We start from the raw sequence: 25,686 nt of genomic DNA on the forward strand, positions 1-25,686 counted from the left end.
ATACTGAGATTAAACGCTATACAAAATGCAATTTGCGATACTGGTAGCCATGGCTACTAGACCAGCAACTAGACCCCAGTCGCCATACATAATAGGGCCATAAATGTGCACTTAGAATCTAAAAAGTTGTCCAACGCTGCCCGAAAGACGTTGCGATTTATCTAGCATATTTGCGCCTTGCCCCCGAAAGAGCTTAGAATAATTTGTGTTGGTGCTGTTTTTTTTTTTCTCGAAGCTTTACTTCTTGATCTAAAAGCGTCGGTTATTCCGCCCACCACGATTACGTCCCCCGCCTCTTCTATTGCCACGACGCTGATTGTTACCAAAGTTGTTGTTGCCCATATTGTTGTTGCTATTATTCATGTTCATATTCATATTAGTCGTGTGCATGCCGCCACTGTTGTCGTCCGGCCCTGACCCGCCGCCACCGCCTTTAGGAAACATCCCGTTCTCCCCATAATTCATATTATCATTATTGAAATTCGGACCATTGAAGGGCCCATTGTTGCCGTTAAAGCCGTTCTGGTTGGGAGGTGGCACCATGCTCGGAGCGATGTTCGGGCCCCCGCCCATGGGCGTTGTGCTCCACGGATTAGGCGTTTGTTGTTGCTGTTGTTGGAAGGGCGGACCCACGGCCCATGGACTAGGTCGGCTCTGGGATTGTTGCATCGGCGACTGCTGCTGTTGCGGATACTGCTGCTGTTGAAAGTTTGGTTGCTGAGGAGAATCGCGCGGATCATCGCCATACTCTGACTTCTGTGGCGGTGCTTGTTGCGACTTCAGCTGCAAAAGACAAGGCAAAAACGGCTTCTTCAAACTCAGCAGCTCACGTACGCATACCAGTTGGGCGCTATGTTGCCGATTGTCAAAGCGTGAGCGCTTCGAAGGAGGTGAACTCTCTCGACCCTCCAAAGTGGGCGACAGCGATCGGGAGCGGTCGCGAATCGGGACCACATCGCGCAGCTCGTCCAATTTGCCCGCATCGATATAATTGTTCAAGTAATCGGGACCCTGTCGTATGGCCACCATGACGCGCGAGTCGGGATGTACGCGTATGAAGCGATTATAAACGAGCATGCCAACAATAGCCTGTGGATCCATTGTGGTGAGCACGCCGCTGGCCAACATGCCCTCAATGGCGCTCTCGCTAATCTGTTGATGCGACAAACCGCTTGTATCTTTGGGCTCGCGCATAGCCAACTCATCGTGAAAGTTGCTTTCCTCGGGGCGTCGAGAGCCGGCCCATTGTGCTTGGAAGTTGCGCGGTATGGGTTTGCTGTATGGCACTTTCTTATCGCCTAACCGCGACGGATCCAAATCAAGACCGGGAATGAAGCCCTTATCAGCAGTGAGACTTTCGGTGAATTCGACTTTATCCTCGGGGCCCATGCCAGGAATGACAGCGTCATCTGAGCGAAAAAAATATAAAATACAAATTTTAGTTGATTTTTGAACGAGGAGTTTACAGACCAAGTCTAAATTTAATTACTCACCATATTCGCAATCATCCAGCGCCGCCAAACTCGCAGGCAGCGTATTCAAATTGTACTTATCACGCATCAAGTCGCCGGGTCGATTGCGAGTCCAAAATTTGATCGTGTGATCATTTGAACCTGAGCAAAGTATGTGGCCCAACGGGTGCCAGGCCAGTGTCCAGACAATGCTGTCGTGCGCGGTCTCTACACAGCCAATTTCCTTATCGGTGCTGCAGGGCCAAACAAACGAAGGGGTTTAAAACTAGAAAACTTGACATTTGCAGGCAACTTACCCGACATTCCAGAAGAGTATTGAGCCATCAGAGCCGCCCGAACAGAAGAGACCCTCGTGTATGGGATGCCACGACACAGAGCTGGCCTCTTTTTTGTGGCCGCGAAATACTTGCATTTCTTCACGTAAATTGCGCAAGTCGAATAGTTTGAGTAAGTGGTCGCGTGAGGCGGTAACCAGCCAATTACCATTATCATTCCATTTCAAATCCATTACAGTGGACTTGTGCGCATGCCTAAATGCCGATTAAGTGGAAGCGAAAAAAGAAGATGTGAGAATAGGTTATAGCAATTTCAATGTTTTAAACTCACAGTGTGGCCAGCGCACTGCCGCTCTTTGGATCCCAGAGCTTAATCGGCTGCTGGTTATCTTTACTGCCGGAGACAATCAGTCCCTTTTGTGGATGCCAGTGCACACATTTAACATCAGCACCGTGACCTGGAAGTGGAAAATGTCGTTAATTTACAAGCCTAATGAATCAAGATGAAATGGTGATACATATGTACATATGCATGTATGCAAAATGGATTTGCTTATGGCTGTTTAAAATTGCTGTTTTATTTTAATTATTTCGATCGAACTAGGGTTAAAAAAAAATTAACAATAATTATTCTCTTTAAATTAATTTATTTATCGTATCTCAACGCACTAACAAAAAAAATCTCAATTAATAACAAAATACATTTTTAATAACTTTTTGATCTGATTATTAATGATTAAGTGAATGAGTAAATACTTTTTTGTTTTTTTAGCTCAAAGCAACTAAACTCCCACCGTAGAATGAATAAGATTAGCCAACCTCACGTTATTATCAAGCCGTCTTTGAAAATTCAATTTACCGTATTTATCTCGATATGAGGCAAGCTCAAATACGACTCATAAAGAAATTATATAAATCCTTCCGAAGCTTCAAGGGGTAAACTCTAGTAGAATTGGATACTCAAACACTCGAGTAGCTCTATAAAGTGCAAGTTTCAAGTTGCTAAGAATTCGCGTTGTTCTTCGATATTTTATTTTTTTGCTGGCGGTGTCACGCATTTTTAACCGACTTAAAAAAGGAGATTATCAATTTTGGTCGGAAAAAATTTTAAAAAAAATTTGAAAAAATTTTATGGGCTATGAAACTAAAAAAATCTTAATAAATAATTAGTTGCAAAGTTTTTTTGAATTTTCCTAATATTTCTACAAAGTTCGAAACTTGGACTTATATGGGCCTTGTTATATATTGAGTAGTATTTAAAAAAAAAAAACAAGTAATTTTTAGCAAAAAAAACCGACTTCAACTCTCATATAAAAAAAATATATATATATATATATATCTCATGATCCACTGATCGGATCTTAACCAGATTAGTATGGGACCACCTCTGAGACACTACCTTTCCGATGCAAAAAAGAATTATCGAAATCGGTTGACGTGGTCCAAAGTTATGCGGTAATATACATAAAAAAAAAATTAAATTAAAACAAAAAAAATATTCCGACGAACTGATAACCTCCTTTTTTGGTAGTCGGTTAAAAAACATTAAAAAAACCTAACGAAAATAGTAAAAACTCGTCAAAATATTGTGTCACTGTTATTTTTCACATGGCTGTATTTTGAAAATCAATTGAGCGAATGGTGAAGCAGTTAAATGTCTTTTGGAAGCATCATCTGAACAACGTATTGGGTCAAGAAAAAAGAAAACGAGAAATGGATGATGTTTACTTTCTGTCCGATACATTTGTGTTATTAATTTCTTGGTAATGGCTTACTTCTTCCGACAGAAGATGATGTAGTTTCGGAACGAACGCCGTTTGGTCTCCAAATCAAATTAAACAAGAGATAACGTAAATTTCTATATACACTATACATATATATTATTATATGGAAGAAAATGCGTAACACCCTCAACAAAAGAAAAAAAAAACGATAAAAAATTAACGGTAAGTTTTAGTGACTTGAAACTTGGCACTTTATTATACCAAAACTAAATGCATTTTCGAAAATTTTCTAAGCATTCTGAATAAAATGTTTGAAAAATTTATACAAATTTTTTGAAGTTTAATTCATTTTTGTGAACTTTGTGCAATTTTAGAAATTTTTATTTCTACGGTTTATCGGTTTTGTAAAATCGTATAATAAAATTTTAAAGTTTTATATGCATTATAATTTCAAGTTTTTCAGATCTCTGAAGGGCAATAATCTTATTCGATCAAAAATATTTGTTGTTAACGATTCCATAGCAATTCTACGAAAAATTAAATTTTCTCCATATAAAGTATGTGGAAAACTTCAAAGCTCCGACGGCCCGGTCTCTTAATTTTCGATATTTTTTTAAATCTGGGGGTGACAGAAAACAATGTGTACTGCCATAAATTGAATTCGCAAGATTCGTTGAGAGGAAAACAATTTCGGAGAAATCGGAAATTTTATCTTCACTATCCTTTTGTTTTTTTTTTTTTTTAATATCTACATAAATCAACGCCCTCTTCTCTTCCTAAACTGTTTTAACAAATAGTCTTTATTATATTTACCTCTCAATACGCGCTCCTCCTGACAGCGTAGAAAATCCCATATCCGCAGTGTGCCATCGTCGCTGCAGCTCACAAATTTACTATCCGTTGGACTGAAACTGCAAGTCGTTGGGAAAAAAGTTTGTCAAACGATATTGTCGAAGGCGGACGATATACGACGATTGTTTTTTTTATTTTACGATGCAATACATTATATGTACATATTTAATGCATGTATGTGTGGGCATTTAATTTATTTGTTTCAATTGCCAGAACACGAAATATGCACCAGAACAAAATTATTCGGAAGAAAAGAATAAGAATTTATTTTCAAAATACAATACCAAATAATAAAATATGTACTTCTAAAATTATGGTTATCGCTAAAAAATGTTAAATTCGAAATGTATATTTTTTTTTTTTGTGACGACACTTTAACATAAAACAGCATATAGTAAATACATAGTTCGCATAAATCTCTATACACTAACAATACATAACAGTACAGCAAATTACGAAGCCGAGACAAGAGTAGACCGGACCTTTCACTGATCAGTATCACTGTGTGTGTGGGCAGTATTATGGAGCTTGACTGAGGTGAATATTGCAGGTCAGTTTTTTTGTTTTTTTTTTTTTATATACTTTATGATTAATAATAATAATAGTTGTTGTTAGTATAATTGAAACGTATCTATTTAAAAACAATATTTATTACTTAGTATGAATAAAAAAAAATAAACTCTTTTTATGCTTTGCTAAGTGTCAAGCGCCATATTCAGGAAATACCTCCTCGACCACGTTCTAGTTCGGATTCCTCACTATGTAGACTTGCCCATACACCAATTTAAATGCAGTTTGAATTTGACTAAATGAGAAATTTATTCCTATAAAATATTACAAAAAAAAAATACCATGCAGCTCATTTTTATTTATTTCTCATTCATTCTTTAAATTTTTTATTAAAGCATCTAAAATATAATCGTACCTAAAAATGTATGCCACAATTGCAATAAAAGTCGGATTGAATTTTTTAGCAAAAATATTTTATTATATTTGAATAAACAAAAACAGCTCCCCAACCCACATTTAGAATAAAAAGGCAAACATCTTTTTGAACTATCATTTTTTATTTTCTAAGGATTTTGTGAATTTCCGCATACGGTCAAAAACAAGTTTGCAGCTGCAGATGCATTAGCTTTTGAAACAAAAAAAAAAAATGGAATGTAATAATTCGCACATGTCTTCTACGCGTAGTGATTGTAAAAAAAAAAGGAAATTGTCCTTTCTATCCAGGTTTAGGAAGCAACTGTATGCACAAAGTGCTTGCTAGGCGACTTTACGAAGCTGCCGGGACAATCTAAGGGTAAATGCGTGGGCATGGTAGCGTCCCATTCAAGCAGGCGGACAGCAAGCCAAACTAGCAGGTGGAAATTGTAAACGAAAAAAGTGGAAAACGCAGCCAAAATGTTGAAAGTTTCCAAATTTGTATGTAGTGTTGCAATGAAAAAAGTCAACGTTAATTATTTTTCTTAATTATCTTTGCTTTATTTGTACTCTCAGGTATCGCATGTGAAAAAATCAGTCTTTTAACGCTTTATTTCAAAATTTGTTTCTGGTAACAATAGTAATTTGCTTGTACATTTGTTTTTGTTTTTTTTTGTAATCGATTAAATACGTTAACAAAAGTATTTGTATGAAAATAACAATGAAAAAAAAATATCTTAGTAAGGCGCGTTGTCGTTTTTTATTTATTTATTTTTGCAACAAAATTGGCCTTATCCCTACCAATAAATATGTTTTTAGTTATATGTATAGACTAGTTATATAGCCTTATATGTAATTTAGCAACACACACGCGCACGCACGCAATTGCACACACATCCGCACATGCATTCATACGTAAGCAAACAGAGTAGCCTCTACAAAACATTATTAAAGGCTTTATTCATAAATATAAAAAAAGTGAACCCTTCATCCTTTTATTTCTAAATCAAAGTTAGATGCTAATTTAAAAATTACGTTGCGCGGGCTGAACCTTTTTATCTAGTAGGGTTTAAAAACAAAAGCAAGTGATGCTTCGTATTTTTACATTTGCGAATTAACTCAAACATTCTGATATTGATAAAGTATAAGTTCATTGAAACCTATGGAAAACGGAAGCTACCTACATACCGTTGACACCTTTTTTGAAGCTGTTCGTTTGGTGGCAAGCAGATTATTCTCGAGTTCCCTTACTTCGCCAGGATGCCCATATGTTGGGAATTTAAGTCTAAAAAGGCCCAGCTTCCTGGATGGTTCCAGACGTCGATGTCTTTGCAAAACCGCCTACCTACCATACGGCACTCAAATTTTACAGTAGAGCAAAAAACGGGTTTTCATTGAATTAATTGTCTCGATAGGCGATATTTTCTCAAGCTATCATTTTACAAGTCTGTCGTTTTACTAAAGATTTTACGATTTTTATGCAAAAATTTCGATGCCTGGAGTTCAGGGTTACCAAATCTTATTTTTGCCACAACAGCGATTTGGGCGGTTTTGCCACTGGTCAATGGGCGGTTTTGCAAAGGCATCGACGCCATGTACCTTTACACTTTGTTTATAAGCAAATTATTTCTGGTTAAGTTTTTTTGCTTTTAATCTCAAAAAGCGCGAAATGTTGCTGGGTAAGCTGCGTCTGGCTTTGTCCATTCCAGGATACTCAATAAACTGTTGGCAGAAAGTTAGCGCACATTACTGGGGTCTAAGTGTGTTTTGTAGCCAGAGATAATTGACGCATGTTCGAAATGCTCAGACGGATTGAACAAGGAATTGGCACGTTAGGTCCGGTAAGCAGAGAATTCCAAACGAATTTTCGTTATACGGCCTGCGAAAATTTCATTCGTCGATAATGGGTAGAGCGGTAAATATTGAGGAAAATGTGTACATGATTTCAAGATAAAAGGATCATCTAGTAATCTACTGCAAGGGCTTATCAGTCCGGTTGTAGTATTTTCGTGAAAAGTGCTATGCTGGCTCTCATGGCCTCATATATTCCTAAGGAGCTAAGGATTAGCAAAAACTAATCAGCTGCTAATAAATGAGTAATCATTCTTGAATACTACTTTCCTATAAAAATTAAAATATTTCATTTTTATTTTTTACTTTGGCTTTAGAAAAAGTTATCTCACAGATTTTTTGCGCTATTACGTTAACTGAATGCATTTTGAATTTTATTTTAGTGAAACAAGGTGCCACTCTAGCATCGCAAATTTTTTAAAATCTTTTTCAAATCCGTTGATATTCTAACGTAAATATGTTGGGCTGTCCAGGATCTTGTGAATATGCTCTTGCATAACAACATAACATAACATAGATAACATCAAGTATATTTACCTCAAACATTTGCCCTATCCCTATCTTTTACAATTTCCTTTCGGTAAATTCGAATTCGTTAGAATTTCTCTACTACGCAGTACTTAACTTAGCTAATATCTATTTATCCATCGATAACATGTACTCTCTTAATAATCTTATATTTTGCAATATCTGCTTTCGTCTGGGTATTCCTCAATTTTAACACTCGCGCACACATTCACACCTCCAAACTCACACAAAACTTTATTTTTTATTATCAACAGCAAACAAACAACAATAATACTATTAATAATTGAATTGTTAAAATAATTGATATCAATGACTTTCAAACAAGTTTTTAGCAACTACTCGTACCAACATTCAAAAAAAAAACTTTACTAACAGTGCCTCTCCGAAGTACAATATTCCGCGAAAATATATGCTCATAAAAACGCAAATTGTGCTTTATTATTAATATTATTTTAATTGCATTATCGATATAATGCATTAAACTCAAACAAAATATTTTATTTTTGTTATTTATACTCAAAAAAAAACTGTAGAGAAAAGGAGCAATATTTTAAAGATATTAAATGCGGTACGTAGGGTTCAACCGAGATATTGAGAAAAAGTAGTTATAAAATGTACTAGGAAACTGTGCTCTAATAATAATAGAGGGCACTGTAGCTGTGGCGATAGTGATGTTGGTAGTAAAAGTAATTTTATGTACGAGTAAAAGAAGTAGAAGAAGAATTGGAATTAGTAAGCTATACCTTATTCCCCTAATCGCCTCCTTGTGCGCTTGAAACATTTTCACGTTGTTCATATTTGATTGCCAGTACTTGACGTAGCCAGAGTGATCACCAGTTACCATCCAACTGTCATTGTGGGACCAAACCATTGTACGAACCGGAACATCATGAGCCTGTTGAGTAGAACGAATCGCCGTTGCATGCATTTGCATCCATTTCAGGGTTTGAAAAGTGAATGATTGCCGTTGTGATGGTATTCAATAGAAAATTTCAAAAATTAAAAGAAAAATATTTAGTTGATGGAAAAAGTAAAAAACATTCGGTAAAACTAAACTTTTAAATAGGTTTATACAATAGATCTGTTTTTTACGCGATAATTTGTAATATTTTTAATGTTTTGGGTGTTTTCGTACGCAAAAACTTGCAATTGGCAAACTGAGAAAGCAAAATTTTCAGAAAACTGCAGTTAAAAGTGGCAATGTAAACAGCAAAAGTTAAACTATTTTGATTAAAATTTCAATTAACTAGTAACAACTTGTCATGCTAACACCTTGGTACTTTTTTGGCTGGGTCTCTCATCGATAACTATTCTCGGAAATTAAGTTACTGACAAGTTAATGGATATTTTTACTGGAGAGTACATGATCAGACCTAATAATATATACTTTATCTACTAACAAATTATTTTCGACGTAAATCTTTCAGAATAAAATTGTTAATTTGATTTACCACAACATACCACCTGCTTTTTTGCCTCACCTGCAATATGGTTTCGAAATTGAAAGTCAGCCCATTCCATAGAGTAAATTCACCGGAACTGGCGCCAGTCACTAAACGTCGGCCTTCTGGCGTCCAGGCGAGCGTAAAAATCGGACACCGCATTTTATTCGTAGCGGTTTTGACAAATCGAGTAGTGACTGCATTTGATGGGTTGTCCATGTAACTGGACGGTGGTAAAAGTTCGGGTACATAGATACTTTCGGGTTGTGGCGCATGTCGGTCACGTTGATCACGTATCCATAGACGTGTCTATGAGCATAAGAAAAATACGTACAATTAATTTCTATACAAACCTTGTCCAGTTAAATGTGTATAACAAAAATGAAATGTACGTATGCACATATTCACATACCTCTAATGCTTTTACAATGGATGCATTGTAATCAACTGTTTTTCGCATAACGCTTTTTCGCAAACGCTTGCCATCAAAATCATCCTGTGTCATTCCGAATGGTCTCTGGAAACCGCCAGGATTGAATGGTTTGAAGTACGGGTATCCGGGTTTTCCAGGGCCGCCATGATGTGGATGGTAGTGATTGCGGTAATGTGAGCCATACGAACTACCACCTCCTGATTGTGATGGTAATAGTGTTGCATTTGTGGCTAGCGCCGACGGTGCTGCCAATTGAGGTGGCGGTTGAGAGACATCAGTTTGTGGTAGTGGAGGAGGTTGCTGGAATTCCATATCTTAAACTAGATAACTAATTGGTAAGTTCTAAATCCAAAAACGATCAGCCTGTTAATAATAAAATTAAAACCAATATTATACAAATTGCATAGTTACCGAGAAATCTAACATACATATATTTGATAGCTAGAAATTGATAATGAAACAAGCATGACGCTTGCACAAAGCACAAGTAGATATTTTTCTGGCGGTAGCGACACTCACCCTTCTATATTTCGCCTGGGCGAGACACGCTGGCAAACTAAAAAAGGTTACGCCACGCCGATTAACACAGAATTGTTTAAATAACTCGAACTGTTTAAGTTTAAAGTTATATGCTTCCAAATGTGATTTTACGCCATTTTATAATTAAAATAACACTCGCAAAATTTCTAAACGGTCAAAATGTGAAGAAATCGCGTGAAAAATCTTTTACGTCTGAAAAAGGATGAAGTTAGCTGTGGTTAGGCCACGAAATTCGGTACACGGTTGCCAACTTCCCAATTTAATAGTACCAAAATTTTAACTAAAGAGTACCATCTACGACTAAAATATAATATAGTTTTAAGCCGACCCCGAACGGCGATTGTATTTTTATGAGAAGCTGTTTTTCACGGCACAAATGCACTCGGAGGTTTGCCATTGCCTGCGGAGGGGCGACCGCTGTGGAAGCGCGCACTTCTCACCACTACACCACATCGGTCGCTAAAATTTATTAATTGCATTAAAAAAGTACGGGTAACGGTACTATGGCTTTCCCACGGCACCTCAATTACGTAGTTCGCTCTCATATTCGTAATTCGCACTCCAATTACCCTTCGAATTATGCAGTCCGCCATACAAAATTTAGATTCAATTACTATGCGAATTACGAGCTAATCGCTGCCGTCTCTAATTTTTTGAAATTTATCGAAACCAGCTCACATATCAAAGCTCGAATTTTCAGAATGCGACAAGTAAAGTTTATCAATGTGTATATTCCTAATTTAATACGGAAACTTATAAATTTTTTAGGAAGAACTTACATTTTGCATAAATTTTGCAGCGAAGATAATCAAAAACATAAAAGCAAAGACAGAGAACTGTCCAATCGAATTAAGAATGTGAACGTGGGAATGGGAAAAATTGCGATCGTAATTGGGAGAGCGAATAAAGCAATTCAGGACGCCGTGGGAAAATGGTCCTCCAAAGTACCGTCAATGGAAAAAACGTTCCACTTTTAGCTTCAAAGTTTTGGTAAGGCAACCGTACTTCCAAACGATACGATTTTATATCGATACTTTTTTCATTAGGCTCCGATATTTTTTTCTCGTTGCTCATAAATCGATAATTTTTTTAATCGTGTACTTTAACCCTCGTATCATCAAATAACGTAAATAGACGGAAAAAGAATGATAGAGTACAAGATTTTGCATTCTTGGGGGCAAGGGCATTTCTCAAGTAAAAGCAAGGAACGTAAGTCTATAATCTATAAATCTATATCTATAATCTATAAATTTACCTTCTTTGGTGTCATTCCATTTGCCTTTGTGAGTTTTCATTTTGTCAGCGGTTAACCATCGACCGCTTTGCCGTCGTCTGCTGCAATTCTGGGGAGAGCTTATAGTTTCCTGTATGGAACTGACCATGATAAAAACATTAGAAGGTGAAATCATTCTCTCAATTCGTCGGCCATGATTTTTTTCTGACGTTTGCAAACATTTTAAAATCATATAAAATTTAAAATATTTAAAATTATATTGTTGGCAAACGTTAGACTCAATGATTTTACCTTGTAATGTTTTTATCATGGAACTGACGATGGTAAAAACGTTGCCGACGCAATTATGTGCCATTCCATATGCCTTTGTGAGTTTTTCACCCCTATGCTGTAATCCGTCGTAGATTCGATTTTGCTACGAATCTTAAAATTGGTATGCTGTAATCCGCGTTGCCGTATCGTAATTTCGAAATTCGGAGACCATCTTCGAAATTCGTAATGTTGGTATGCCTGAATCCGACGTAGCTGTAATTTGTATGTATTTGTCGGTAATTTTCTACGAAGAGCAACTGGTGTCGGAGCGAAGCGAATTCTTTTAAAATATCAATAAAATAAAGTGTGGAAACGTAAAAATATGTATGTAAGTTGAAGTATGAATAAAAAACAATGTATTATTAAATGTTTACAAAATTATCAAGTCGACAATCAGAACAAATCGCTCGCAATACGAAAAACTAGTGGAATGCATGAGCGAAAGACCGGACATAGCCCGAGGCTTTGTAATAGTTAAAGAGGATGTGGTGGAATTTTGGGAAAGCGTTGCAAGATTTAAAGCAACACAATATTTAGTTGAATGGACGCCCTTAAAAAGAGGGAGCATATATTTATCATTTAAGCTAAATGGATCAGAACTGTCTTGTAGCAATCTCCTTTGTATATTAATGCAACAGTTGACTGCAGCATGTTCTTCCTCCTGAGACAAAAGTGCACCGGCCACTGAATCCATTCTATTTTACTTAATTAAGGAAAAGCTTTTTCAAATACGATTAAACATTTTTTTTTAATTTCACTGTTCACTTGCGATTATATTTATTTTGATTTGTTTCTGTCAAAGCAGCTGATTAAGAACTTCGAATTTCACTATTTTAGTTGGCAACGCCGTTGATAGTTACGATCGGATTACAGCACACCAATTTTCGAATTTTCGGAACGGAGCTACGAATTCGTAACTACGAACTTTCGGATTACAGCATAGGGGTGTTTATTTTGACAGCGGTTAGGCGTCGATCGCTTTACCGTCGTTCGCTGCAATTTTAGGTAGACCTTGTCGTTCATTCATGGATAATAAGCGCAAGAACTCTTAGGGGCAAATTCACAGTACGTAGTTAACTCAGATTCAGCAGTGAGCTATACACCCCTATGTTGTAATCCGAAAGTTCGTAGTTACGAATTCGTAGCTCCGTTCCGAAAATTCGAAAATTGGTATGCTGTAAACCGATCGTAACTATCAACGGCGTTGCCAACTAAAATAGTGAAATTCGAAGTTCTTAATCAGCTGCTTTGACAGAAACAAATCAAAATAAATATAATCGCAGGTCAACAGTGAAATTAAAAAAAAATGTTCAATCGTATTTGAAAAAGCTGTTCCTTAATTAAGTAAAATAGAATGGATTCAGTGGCCGGTGCACTTTTGTCTCAGGAGGAAGAACATGCTGCAGTCAACTGTTGCATTAATATACAAAGGAGATTGCTACGAGGCTGTTCTGATCCATTTAGCTTAAATGATAAATATATGCTCCCTCTTTTTAAGGGCGTCCATTCAACTAAATATTGTGTTGCTTTAAATCTTGCAACGCTTTCCCAAAATTCCACCACATCCTCTTTAACTATCACAAAGCCTCGGACAATGTCCGGCCTTTCGCTCATGCATTCCACCAGTTTTTCGTATTGCGAGCGATTTGTTCTGATTGTCGACTTGATAATTTTGTAAACATTTAATAATACATTGTTTTTTATTCACACTTCAACTTACATACATATTTTTGCGTTTCCACACTTTATTTGATTGATATTTTAAAAGAATTCGCTTCGCTCCGACACCAGTTGCTCTTCGTAGAAAATTTTCGACAAATACATACAAATTACACAGGCATGTTCTGCAAATCGTACGATTTCAAATCGGTGCGATTTACAAAATCTATTTCGGAGGATTTATATTAAAGAGGGAAAAATTTGGCGCTAAATCGATGGACATAACGTAAATGATGGGTTTCTAGCAGTTTCCATTTGAAATATTTAATACTTTGATTAAAAATATACAACAATACTTTGCAAATCGCACCGATTTTAAATCGTACGATTTGCAGAACATGCCTGACAGCTACGTCGGATTCAGGCATACCAACATTACGAATTTCGAAGATGGTCTCCGAATTTCGAAATTACGATACGGCAACGCGGATTACAGCATACCAATTTTAAGATTCGTAGCAAAATCGAATCTACGACGGATTACAGCATAGGGGTGATAGATTTTCAATACAAGAGTACGACTCTACAACAACTAGTGATGACAACACAAGCATTTGATGAATTTTTTTTACCGAACTTGGCTGACAATAATTTTGGCTAATTTTATTTCTGTTGTTTTGTTTACTTTTCGCTCGTTTTCCAGTGAAACAAGATGGCGTAGAACCCACTCGAAAAATCGACTTTTTTCACTGTTGTTCTGACGGGACCATAATTTCACCATGATTTTGGAGTTGTGCTCTTACGTTATCGTAACGTTACGTATTCGCTATCGATAGCGAATGCATCTCTGTGCTGAGTTGCGGAATCTTTTGCCCCATCAATGCAGCCAGCACACTTTTTTTTCTTCCCCATTACACATTGGAAGTCGAAAAGTGCGTTGTTGTCTAGAAATTTTTTATACGGTCCAATTTTTAATCTTTAATAGGAAAATCTATAGCGAAATGCCCTCGTAATCAAGGAAAAAAGTGATTTAAAAGATTATTAAAGTGGTGGATAGCTGAATGAGAAAAAGATTTACAAAAGAGTAGCTGAAAGCCCCATCGAGGCCAGCAAAAACAGATATATCATGAATATGTAAGCAAAAGCGTAATCGTACAATTCGAACAAAGCATCAATGCAACTCAAAGAAAATACGAAAGGAAACGAAAGTTAAAAATAATAAAAATTATGGAATAGCATTGAAGTTCGTTATATTTGCCATCAAAAGTCCATTTGCATGCAAAAATTCTATTCATCGGTGACATTATTTTTATTCTTCACGCGATTGAATTAAGAATTGGGTAAAAGAAGAAACGGAGTAACAGAAAAAATAATTAATGAAAATGGAACAAGTGTAAAGAATTGACAAAAGAAGCAGAAACAGATAAATAAGGAGCATACACACAAGCGCACATCAAGCTCCAAAAACAAAAAGCAAACATACGCAGTACTTGTAAATGGACAGCGAGCAAATCTACGAAGAAAATCTAGCTGAAGACCTGTGCAAGAAGTGAATATAAAGAAAATATTTAATAATTTGCTGTTCACGTTTGGAAATCGAAAAAATTCGTTGACAAACGCGCAGCTTGTTTTAAAGATTATAATATAAGAGAACAAGTTTACACAAATATATACATACATATATACATATGTATATGGAGGTTGGATGGGAACAGGCACATCTTGTGAGTTCTTGAAATTCTCGCCAATTAAAAGTGATTGCGAACATTGTCTAATTCAGTACATATGTGAAAAGAAAAAAAATAACTTCTTTTGCAAGGAATTTTCGCTGTTAAGCTCTCAATTTTGCTATTTTAGCAGAGGTTCATATTAATCAATCGCCAACCGAATTGCTGTGTAAGTACATATGTAGTTCTATCATTTTGTATTATCATTACATTCTCACATTCTGTCCTCTATTTTCCATTTTGAGTTTTCTCTGCGAAGAATCGGTGCATTTTTTTCACGCTAGTTAGTTACAATCTTTCATGTTTTGGCGTTTTCGTACGTAAAAACTTGGAATGAAAGGGAAAATTGTTAGATCAAAATTTTAAGGGAAAGTTGCAAGATTTTAGTTATAACAATTTTAATGTTGACTTAGTTACAACGAATTTGGGGCAGGAGCGGAGGCATGACAGTAGAATTCTCCTACCAAAGAAGAGGGACTGAACACCTTTTGCAAAGATATTTCGTGGATATTTTGTGTGCTTGACACATCAGCTCGGAAATTTTCAAAAATATACCATATTTCAAACTGAAATTATTAATAAATAAGTGCACAGATATAGTAAATTTAAATAAAGCGTAGACTCTTGTCAAAAATTGAGTGTAACATTTTTATGATTCAGGGCGTTTGGGGACAGCAACCCAAGTTGTTGTACAAATAACTAAACCGTACCCAAAAAACAGCTGTTTGTATGCTGATTCTTCCATTTTACACAAGCAAACGAATACAATTTTGGAATTGTAAAGTTCATGCGATAATAAAATTGTTCAATTCAATTTTCACTATTTTGGATAGTTCTCTCATTGAGAGTTATTCTTGGAAAATAACCCAGTAGGACCTGTATACAAAATAAAGGGGAACTTTTCTTTACAGCCGATCTTTGTTTGCTAGATGGGCGAAGACGAAGGGTGGGCATCTCCCACATCCCATTTTAGAGACGGAATGAAACGCCGTTTACAAAAGTGTAACTCCCGACTGCATATGCCCTTACAAAATTGGACAAAAATCACAATTTTTACTTGGATATTTCTTAACTGGAGAATACATGACATAGCTAAAATCTGATATCTTGTCTACTTTTCTATTGAAACCCCGCTCCGCTTCCTTATTTACGTGCAATTTGTCATTGTTCTGTCGCTCTCTCATTCTCACGCTTATACGTGCTAGATTGCAAGTGCAACTACGTACCTGTGTTCGTACATAAACATATATGTATGTACCTAACTATGTAGATATGTATGCTCGTATATATGTATGTTTGCTTAAAAGTCATATGTGAGCTGGTTATATTTTTTTAATTTTGTTTTATTTTATTCACGGCATCTAAAAGGAGCTTTGCTTGTACAGCTGCGAGCACTAAAATAGTACTGTGTATTTACGGTTAACATATTTTGAAATCACTAGAAAACCAAAATTACACACAAAGCTTGTGTTCTCGAAGCCGTCTCCTTACTGTATGAAAACTACATGGTAACTAGGTTATCCATAATTTATAAAGCTGACATTGTGGGACGAATATTTAATAATTTGCCGTATAGTAGTCGTTGATAATTTCTGCTTACCACCCCGGTTTCAGGTTTATTTTGATACTTTAACGTATTTCGAATCATGGAGGCTGAACATCAACCAATTTTTTCCACTTCTTTACATGTTTGCCCATTTTTAATAAGAGTTTTAATAATTCCACGTCTTTTCGTGAGTGCGGTGCAGACTAAAAATCACAAAAATACGTTTTTGTCTATTCCTGCTAAATATGTATATAACAAACCAAATCATTAAACTTATTTTTATTCCAAAAACTGAAATATTTTTATTTAAGGTTAAATTTTGCGACTTCATTTGCTCTGCGCTACTATTTCACCGGTCGCCTTAAATGCCGTTCACAACAGGGGATACTTCTAAAAAATTTAAACCGTAGCTGTTGAACGGTTTGAAATTTGCATAGAGTTAAATCATACACTAGAGATGATATTTAAAAAAAAAATCGATTACAATATCGCGTAGTATGCGGCATCAAGGGCATAATACATCTCGCAAGTGCGCACTACTATTTCAGTGATCGTAACTGTATGTATTATGTATATTAGGGTGGTCCTCAAAAATGAAATGAACAATTTTTTTCAGTCTCACCCGCTCAATCGGTAATACCGAAGTGAAAGATATCACATATAAATTTTGTTTCCGATTGGAGACGGTAAAGGCGTGTCGCACAGGTGCCAAGTTCCTCTAAGGTGAATCAAAAAATTTAAATTAGTTTTATTCTAAATCCCATACCCATACCAAAAATTTTGGTCGCGATTGGAGACAGTTACGGCCTGTTGCACCGGGGCCAAACGTTCAGATTACCCTATGAAGTATCAAAATAGTAAAAATAAAAAATTTATATTTTTTAAATATATATTTCCGCCTAAGTATTTAAATTAAACAATTTGCCAGTAATAATTTTTTTAATTACTCAAAAATTTATTCTTAATTTCATATTCATTTATTTTTCACCATAATTTAACACTTAATTACAAATGGTTCAAATAAAGTTTGCTTTTGGACAAAATTTTACTGTATATTTCTACAAATTTAACTCCACCCTCTGCCGCGTGATTTGCCACTTTTAAATGCTTTATCCTATTAACTGTTGTTATATAACTCAAATTGTTTGCCCAATCGGGACCAAAATTTATATGTGATATCTTCGACTATCGATTTTGGGTGTTAGATGAAAAAAAATTATCTTAATTTTTGGAATCTCCATAGATAAATTGGAATTTTTCCCCCAGTACGACACGCCTTAACCGTCTCGAAAATCCAAACCAAAATTTATATGTGATATCTTCGGCTATAAAAGCATCGCCGTAGGGGTTGATGTTTAAGGACAACCCCAATGTATACATATCACGCTTTGAGGTAAATACATACATATGCATAAGTATATAACCACAGTTAACCCCTGTGCGCATGCAGCTCAAATTCGTTTTAGACAGACAAATCATTGTAGCCCTTCAATCGCTCCCCCCACATACAAATTTTACGTAGTATGTACTGTGAATGCATTTTATATGTACATTCCTACCCTTGGATATGCCAAATGCTTCGATGTAGTATGTATGTATCAGTGTACTGCAGCAAGCTACTTACATTTCAAGCTACTTGAAAGCTTAAGTGCGAAATGCACAACACAAGCGGCTTGACAAACCAGGCGATATATCCCTTTGCTTCAATCCATGTGTGTTGTCTCTGGGGGGTGTTTGAAGGTGTGACAAAAAATTTCAACAAAAATCTAAATATTTTGATTTTCTGGCCACCATGTTAACGTTTGATCAATCTGCTTACGATTTGGATGGTAAAATCGCCTCATTCGCAACTGAAATTTCACCAAGTGCGAACGTAAGGAGAAAAATAGAAGAAAACCAAAAATTCTTTCATTGTGAACTAGAAGAAGACTAAAATACTGTGCTTGAACGACTCATGTTTGCATGGTTTATGGCAAAATGGGAAAAGTATGTTTGACAAGCCGCTTGTGTGGTGTATTTCGCTCTTTAATTGTATTCACTGGGCTTGATTCGAAACAAGCAAGTAAATGCTTGGGCGTGCTTGTTGGATTTTAACTCATACCCGTACTTGGTTTACTTCAAAAATATCGAACTCACTATTTATTAGCGAAACAAAAATCCTCTATTCACGGTTTCAAATATGTACGTACATATGCATATTTACAAGTGCTGCTGCTGTATTCAAACTTGTTCGATTCAGGCTACTACCGTATTCATTTGCGTTCAAGCTTTGAGTTGAATTTGCTTGTTTGAAGCAAGTGTGAATCATACTTGCGCTTGTATTTTTTCAAGTAGCTTGAAAACGTAAATGAATCGGCTTGTGCAGTACACTGGTATGTATGTATGTACACTCAGTTGCATAATTTAAAGACCGCCACATATTAACCAGTTTTGACTATTTATTTTCATATTATTTAGTTTCAATTATTTCCATTTCCCATTCAATTTTAGCATAACAAAGTGCAAGTTTGAAGTCGACTAAAAAAAAATTTAAGTAAACATTGTTGCATACGTTGCCAATAATTTAGCGCAGCCCTGTATATGTAAATTGCACTCAAATCTAAAAAAAAATGTTCATTGGGATATGACCAGATTTAACAATGAATGCAAATTCATCATGCTGTCCGTGCTACTAAAATTATTTTCTATTAATAAAAAGGTTTACATAAAGCAAACAAAAAAAAAATAAATAAATTACTGCAAATACATTTATACACGCAAATGTATGACAGCGTTAGCAAACAACTATGCATATGTGTTAAAAGCGAAAGGTAAAACCCAACAACAAAAGAACAATTGTATACATATAAAAGAAAGACTGCATTTTCACTGTTATTTCAATGACTCATGGGTTGGATGCAATCTAAAAAAAAAAAAAAATAAAAAAAAAAAATATTTGAAAAAACAATATCGTCCGTTATTTGTCGAAATTCTCTTTTTAAAGTTATTACCATATGTAAGTATATCCATCGAAATTTTATGCAGTCGTCGACCATTTCTTTTTTATTCAAAAAACCGCAGCGGTTAAGACGCTTCAATTGGGTCTGTGGCCGAAACGTAAAAGCTTGCCCTAAAAGTACAATTATTGATATGGTTGATTAGCGATACGATTTGTGTGGCAATGGACTTTCCGTAACCTACTTTTAATTCATTTAATTTTAGCACGAAAGTTTAAAAGTTTGCATAATAAAAATTATTAATAAATATGTAAGTACATATGTATGTACAGCCATATATGTATGTATAAAGTTTTTGCACATATGTACATGTGTGTATGTATGTATACACGAACATACAAAAATTAAATGCGTAAATACTACAAAACCACTTAATTAATTTAATCATCAAGTAGTCATTTGTACATACATACATACATACATATGTACATACATAGGTATCACATTCGCTCGCTGCTTATAACAATACAAATGTAAAGTGTTAAAAGAGCCCGTAGAAGAAAAAAAAAATTTGGCGCGTTTGATTTTGTGCCATCTTTCTTCCCAGCGTCTTTTTTCTTTAATTATTGGCGAGTCACAAGAAGCAAGCACGTCGCCATGCTGCGAACAGAGAATTAAGTCGATAGTTCTTTTTGAACAAGATGTGATGAAAGATCGGATATATGCATATGCACATTAGGGTGAACTAACCTAACCAATTTATGGCCTTAAGAACCTATTTACTGAGTGCTGAACGAGGTATAGCATTGATACAAAATTGTAATCGAATTTTGACAAAATACGAAGAACCGCAATTTCTTTTGCAAGTAGTGCAATTACATCGCCAGCAATATCCTTATTGCGATAAACTGCATCTTATTAATAATTAAATGGAATATTAATGTTTAAATATGCAATAAAAAAATAAATATTTGAACTAAAACTCTCTCTTCTCTGACAAATGTACTTATAAGCGACATTTTCTACACATTTTGTAACTGAAAAATGAACATTTTTTCATATAATTTTCCGTAACAAAACTGTAACAAAAATTTGTCACTGATACAGAATAGAGGTGTTAGTGTACGCTCAGAAAAAACATTTGCTAGGAAAAAATTATATTATTCTAAGGAAAAATTACCTTGAAATGGCTCCAATGACATGACTAGCTTAATATGACTAAGCGATTTGACTCAGTTTAAGGAAAACACAATTCCTTAGTTTTCAGTACTATTTTATTTCTTCTTAGGAAAAATTAGCTTGGCAATGGCCGACAGAGCAAAGCTCTGGAGTGCCGATCGAGAGATGCAAGGTTCGAGTCCCAGAGCAGGACTTTTTTTAAATATTTTTTTTTTTTAAATTTTTAAATTGTGTTTAAAAAAATTACCTCATTTATTTTTTTATGGTATTTGAGTATTTAGGTTTTCCCATATATGTACAAATGAAATTAATTTTACAATTTGTAATTTATATTTGAATTGAAATACATAATTGACTTACCATACCCTAACTATCTCCAACCGGACTCGAACCTAAGATCTCAGAAAAGCAATTAACTTTGTCTTAACCACACTGATGAAATTCAAAATTATTTACGGAAATTATTACTTATATTGAGTAAATTTGCTTCCCCAAATTGATGACGCCCTATTTTTAGCATGAGCCTGAATTAAGGAAAAACTTCTCAAATCGAGTAAATTTTTCGTAATATTAAGAAGAAAACGGAAACTTAAAATAAGGAAACTGGTTTCTTGTTTTAAGGAAATGCTTTTTTCTAAGTGGAAGTTTTTTGCACTTTTCTGCTATTTTCTACTTTCATAGCCCCTAGGTATATACATTTTTGAGTCTAAATAATCAACACTAGAATAGTTTTTTAGAGGATTTAATGCCATACAAGAATATGTCAAGAAAAAATGTTTATCTCAAACGGTTCATAAGTTATAACATTTTTAATGAAAATTTATTTTTAATATGTTATCTATGTACATCGAAAATTTCAAATGCCCACCGACACTTTTTAAAATTGGAGTTAAAATTTTTCCAAATGGCAGAATTTTCTTCTATTTATGCTATTTATTTTGGCTCACCCTAATGCACATACACACGTATGTACAGGAGACCGGGGTAGCTCTGGTTTGTTTTTTCGAAGCCCAATATCTCAGAAGATATTCAACGAAACGAAGAATTGACGGGACGGGGCCCTACATCGTTTATGCAGTAAAGTTTCATAATGGGGTAAAAAATCTTTTTGAAGCCAATTTTTCCAGATTAGCACATTGATATTCAGCACGGTGCATTGTATGGACTTGAAAGCATTAATTTTATTTCTATTGAATTTAGTTACACGGTTCAACAAAATTTGGTCCTATTTTATCTCAAAAACGGGACTGACCTCATTTTATAGATTTTTTGATTCTGATTTAAAGTGCATTTACAAAATTTTCTAGCATGTCCAGTTTTTTAGAAAAAACTATATTAAAGTGTCGAAAAATGGCAAATTAAAAAAAAAATATATATATATTATTTGGACGTAGTTTTTCCAAAGAAAACCACGTACTCAAGAAAATCCAATTCGTCTGATAGATTCTACCTCATTTGGATGGATTGAGTAGAAAAAAAAAACAAAGATACTAGCGAAGAACATGGCGAATGATTCTACCAGCACATAGCCTCTATGGTGAAGTGGTATGATAGGAATTCAAATATGCTTGCTAACTATTGCTGGACCTTGAAAAGTGATGATAATGCTTGAAGATTTCATTTCAGAGCGCGGAGGTCAGCTCCGTTTTTGAAATAGAATATAACCAAATTTTGTTAAACCGTGTTATTACAGGGAACATTCGGCGAAAATATAGGATTTTTTAATAAAAATATTTTTGTTTTTATATAACAAGTGCAACTTCTGTCTTTCCATTTTACTACATAAGGAATTCATGCCTATATGGAAAGAGTCCAAAAATTTATCAGCAAAAAAAAATCATTAAAAATTAATGCGATTCATTAGCCGCTTAAAACTTAAAATTGTTTGGTCTTTATAGCCCAGTTTTAAGCCTGCATACCCAAAAAAGTCTAAAAATTCATTTACAATGTTCGAAATATTGATGAAATTTGATGAATTTTTCAAAATTTTCTATAACCTTTGAAACTCGATATATGTATGTACATATATATAAGGTTTTTTTTTAAGCATGAACAATATTTTTATAAAAAACAAATACGGAGCTAGCCTGGTCTCCGCTAAGTAATTAGTAGTTCGATTTTAATATATTGGGATCTCAATGTCTAATAGGAGTCGTTCGTCGATCGTTGATTACCTATCCATGCTTATGTCATGTTCGGTTCTACTCGCTAGGCTAAACGCAAAAGCTCTACGAGACGAGAATAAGCCAAAGGGTTTAAACACTACCTGTTTTAGTTTAGCCGTACTAAATTGTTTATTTTTCCCGATTAGTATTTATATGGCTTTCTAGTTATTTGCATACTTAGTAGATATGTATGTATGTATGTCTGTACATACGTACATACATATGTACCAAGGCTTTGTACATACATACTAGTTAACATGAAGCGATAAGAAATATTCCCCTTGAAATCGTACGAAAGTAAACAGCAAATGCAACAAAAAAACGTATCCACCTTTGCGGTACATACATATGTATGTATGTATAATGCATGTTAATATTTTCCGTTCGCTTTCTGTTATTATTTTGTTATTGCATTTTAACAAAAGCTTCTCATCAACAAGAGTAAACGACTCTAAAATCCCATACGTTGACCTTATTTTGTGTAAACAATTTTGTTGGAGTACGAAAGACATGTAATAGTGTCTATGTACATACAGTCAGTGTCAAATGTAAGTGTACACCTTGTACTAGTATAATATTCACAATTATTTCCATTAAAATTTTTTTCATTAATTATTTATGAAAATATAGTTAATTCTTTAACATAAACCATATACATAAATCAAAGTTTCACACTTGACATATATACTTATAGTTCACAAAAATTCAAACAAGTTTCATCAAAATTAAAAAAAAAATTGTATTCAGAATTTCTAGAACGCTTGATCAAAACCAACTTTTAAATGGAAGAAAATGCGCAACACCCTTCAAAAACAAAAACTCTAAAAAAATTATCGGTAATTTGTAGCGACTGAAAACTTGCTAAAACTGAATTGAAATTGAATTGAATAAATAAATAAATAAAACCGCATACTCGAAAATTTTCTGGAAATTCTGAATAAAAATTTTGAAATTTTGATGAAAATTGTTCGAATTTTTGAGAACTTTATATATGGTGTGAAACTTTGACTTATTTTCATAAATAACAGCGGTCAACAAAAAATGTTTTTTTCTTTGGGTTTCTGTTCTCAGGCTTAGATTATTAAAAAAAAACACTTGAATTTCTTAAATTCTTAAAGTTTGTTTTTGCCTGACTTACGTCGATAAGTATAAGAAATACGAAAAATATTCCCTTTTAGACATTTATTTCTTGTTATTTTACATTTATATGTTATTGTTTATCACAAATCTTAAATAAAAAAGACTCTGATATCCAGCAAAAACTTTTCTAATCGTAATTTAAAGTAAAATTATAAAAAAAAATAAAAATTTGTGATTTTTCCAGAAATATTGAAAAATTGCTCTAGTTGTCACTCTCCCATCCGTATGTGGGTGTTAAAACCGTAGTATATACTATGTTATTAATTAATAAAACTGCTGATTTATAAATTTGTATGGGATTTTTAATTTTTTTCGCGTTTATCGGCAGTTTAATAACGTTATATGAAAACTCACTCTGCTTAAGAACATTAACTTCATCTCAGTTTTACCATTTTAAAATCTAACTTTTCTTTACCCACTGTTCGCTGTTCGTAACTTCCAACAACTACACACAGTTTTGCCCTCGGCATGGAAAATTAAGGAAAATGGCGAAAGGTGATAGCGAAGCGGTGAAGCCAAAAGAAACGTACACATGTGCTACATACATACATACATGTGTATGTACATACAGTGGCGGTCAGAAATGGATGAATGGTGTTTCGTTTTTAATATTTGCAGTGTTTTTCAAGTTAAAGCTTTTTTATAAAAATATGGTTCATACTTCAACAAAAGCCATATAAATCAAAGTTTCAAACTTTATACAGAATTAAAAAAAAAAAAAATCCACAAATTTTTTATCTATTTTTCTATTCAGAATTTTTAAAATGATTTTTGGTATGCAGTTAACGGACTTATAAAATTTTAAATAAGTGCAAGTTATGAGCGGCTAAACAAATTGCTTTGTTATTTAATAATTTATTTTCTTGCTGGCGGCTTTTGCGGTTCTTTATGTAAATAGTGAAATTTAGAATAACTGGCGTTGAATTTTTTCTTTTATTTTTTTTGCAAACGATCTTGCGCATATTATTTCACAAGAAATTCATGTTTATATGGAAAAAAGTGCAAAACGCCGTCAACAAAAAAATATCTAAAATCAATGCGATTTTATTAGCCGCTCCAAACTTGCACTTATTTTACTAAAATTTTATAAGCCTGTTTACTGCATACCAAAAATCATTTTAAAAATTCTGTTTAAAAAGTTCGAAATTTAGATAAATATTTGTGAAATTTTTCTAAATTCTGTATAAAGTTTAAAAGTGTGATTTATATAGCTTTTGTTAAAGCGGAACCATATTTTTATAAAAAAATATCCATCAACTTTTAGCTTGTAAAACATTGCAAATATTATAAACGAAACACCATTCAGCCATTTTTGACCGCCACTGTACATTATGTACATATCTAATATGTACATTCTCATATTCATAGATATTTTCACTATGTGACTAATGACTAGTATTAACAATTAAATTGCATGATTTAAACACAACTCAGCGTAATGCAAACTTTGCACAAATACAAATGTCTGATGAGTTAGTTGTCTTTTGAGCATTCATCAAAATTTCTGTCTAGTATGGCCATGCGATAGCTTTTTGATGGTTTACTTTCGCCAGCACCATTTTAAATATATGTATGTACTTCCTAGATATTTTGCTTTCCATTCTTTGTAGCTGCTTCAATGTTAAAATTAAATGTATATTACTATAAAACTAATAGTCAAAGTTGAAAATAGGCATAGATATTATATTTCAGAAAAAAAAAGTAAGTGCGCCTGGGCCACACTGGAGAAGTGAAACTTACGTTACAT

The 25,686-nt window shown here is 34.3% G+C and overlaps 2 protein-coding genes across 5 annotated transcripts in view; one reads left to right on the forward strand and one right to left on the reverse strand.

Annotated features, from left to right (window-relative positions):
• Nucleotides 1-217: 217 nt before the first annotated feature.
• On the reverse strand, nt 218-10,244 carry LOC118737431 (pre-mRNA 3' end processing protein WDR33). 3 transcript variants are annotated; one of them, XM_036467935.1, is made up of 9 exons: nt 10,021-10,244; nt 9,481-9,821; nt 9,108-9,377; nt 8,370-8,521; nt 4,285-4,382; nt 2,079-2,205; nt 1,769-2,002; nt 1,494-1,705; nt 218-1,409 (listed from the first exon to the last, which is right to left on the reverse strand). In XM_036467935.1, exons 2-9 carry the CDS (start codon nt 9,811-9,813, stop codon nt 250-252), a joined length of 2,586 nt encoding a protein of 861 aa, XP_036323828.1. In that variant the 5' UTR covers nt 9,814-9,821; nt 10,021-10,244; the 3' UTR covers nt 218-249. The 3 variants fall into 3 exon arrangements, with proteins under 3 accessions (XP_036323828.1, XP_036323810.1, XP_036323819.1); XM_036467917.1 differs by having other exon boundaries at nt 9,481-9,864; XM_036467926.1 differs by lacking the exon at nt 10,021-10,244 and adding an exon at nt 9,930-10,017 and having other exon boundaries at nt 9,481-9,864.
• A 3,895-nt stretch (nt 10,245-14,139) lies between these two features.
• LOC118737448 (RB1-inducible coiled-coil protein 1) overlaps nt 14,140-25,686 on the forward strand; it is a 28,315-nt gene continuing 16,768 nt past the window's right edge. Inside the window, exon 1 of one of the 2 annotated variants that reach the window (XM_036467947.1) lies at nt 14,140-15,142. The gene's annotated coding sequence lies outside the window, so the exon portion shown is untranslated. The remainder of the gene's footprint in view (nt 15,143-25,686) is intronic. The other variant, XM_036467953.1, reaches the window with a different exon arrangement.

Source organism: Rhagoletis pomonella, unplaced genomic scaffold (assembly GCF_013731165.1).
Source record: "Rhagoletis pomonella isolate Grant_MI unplaced genomic scaffold, Rhpom_1.0 Rhpom_scaffold_00001, whole genome shotgun sequence".
In the NCBI taxonomy this organism is placed as follows: Eukaryota; Metazoa; Arthropoda; class Insecta; order Diptera; family Tephritidae; genus Rhagoletis; species Rhagoletis pomonella.

Excerpts from the sequence above, each read along its gene's own strand:
- LOC118737431 (XM_036467935.1), bottom strand. The coding sequence starts at position 9,813 with ATGGAATTCCAGCAACCTCCTCCACTACCACAAACTGATGTCTCTCAA. Across the intron at positions 8,522-9,107 it reads ATTTCGAAACCATATTGCAG|GCTCATGATGTTCCGGTTCG; the intron begins GTGAGGCAAAAA and ends TCTACTCAACAG. Across the intron at positions 1,706-1,768 it reads ATACTCTTCTGGAATGTCGG|CACCGATAAGGAAATTGGCT; the intron begins GTAAGTTGCCTG and ends TTGGCCCTGCAG.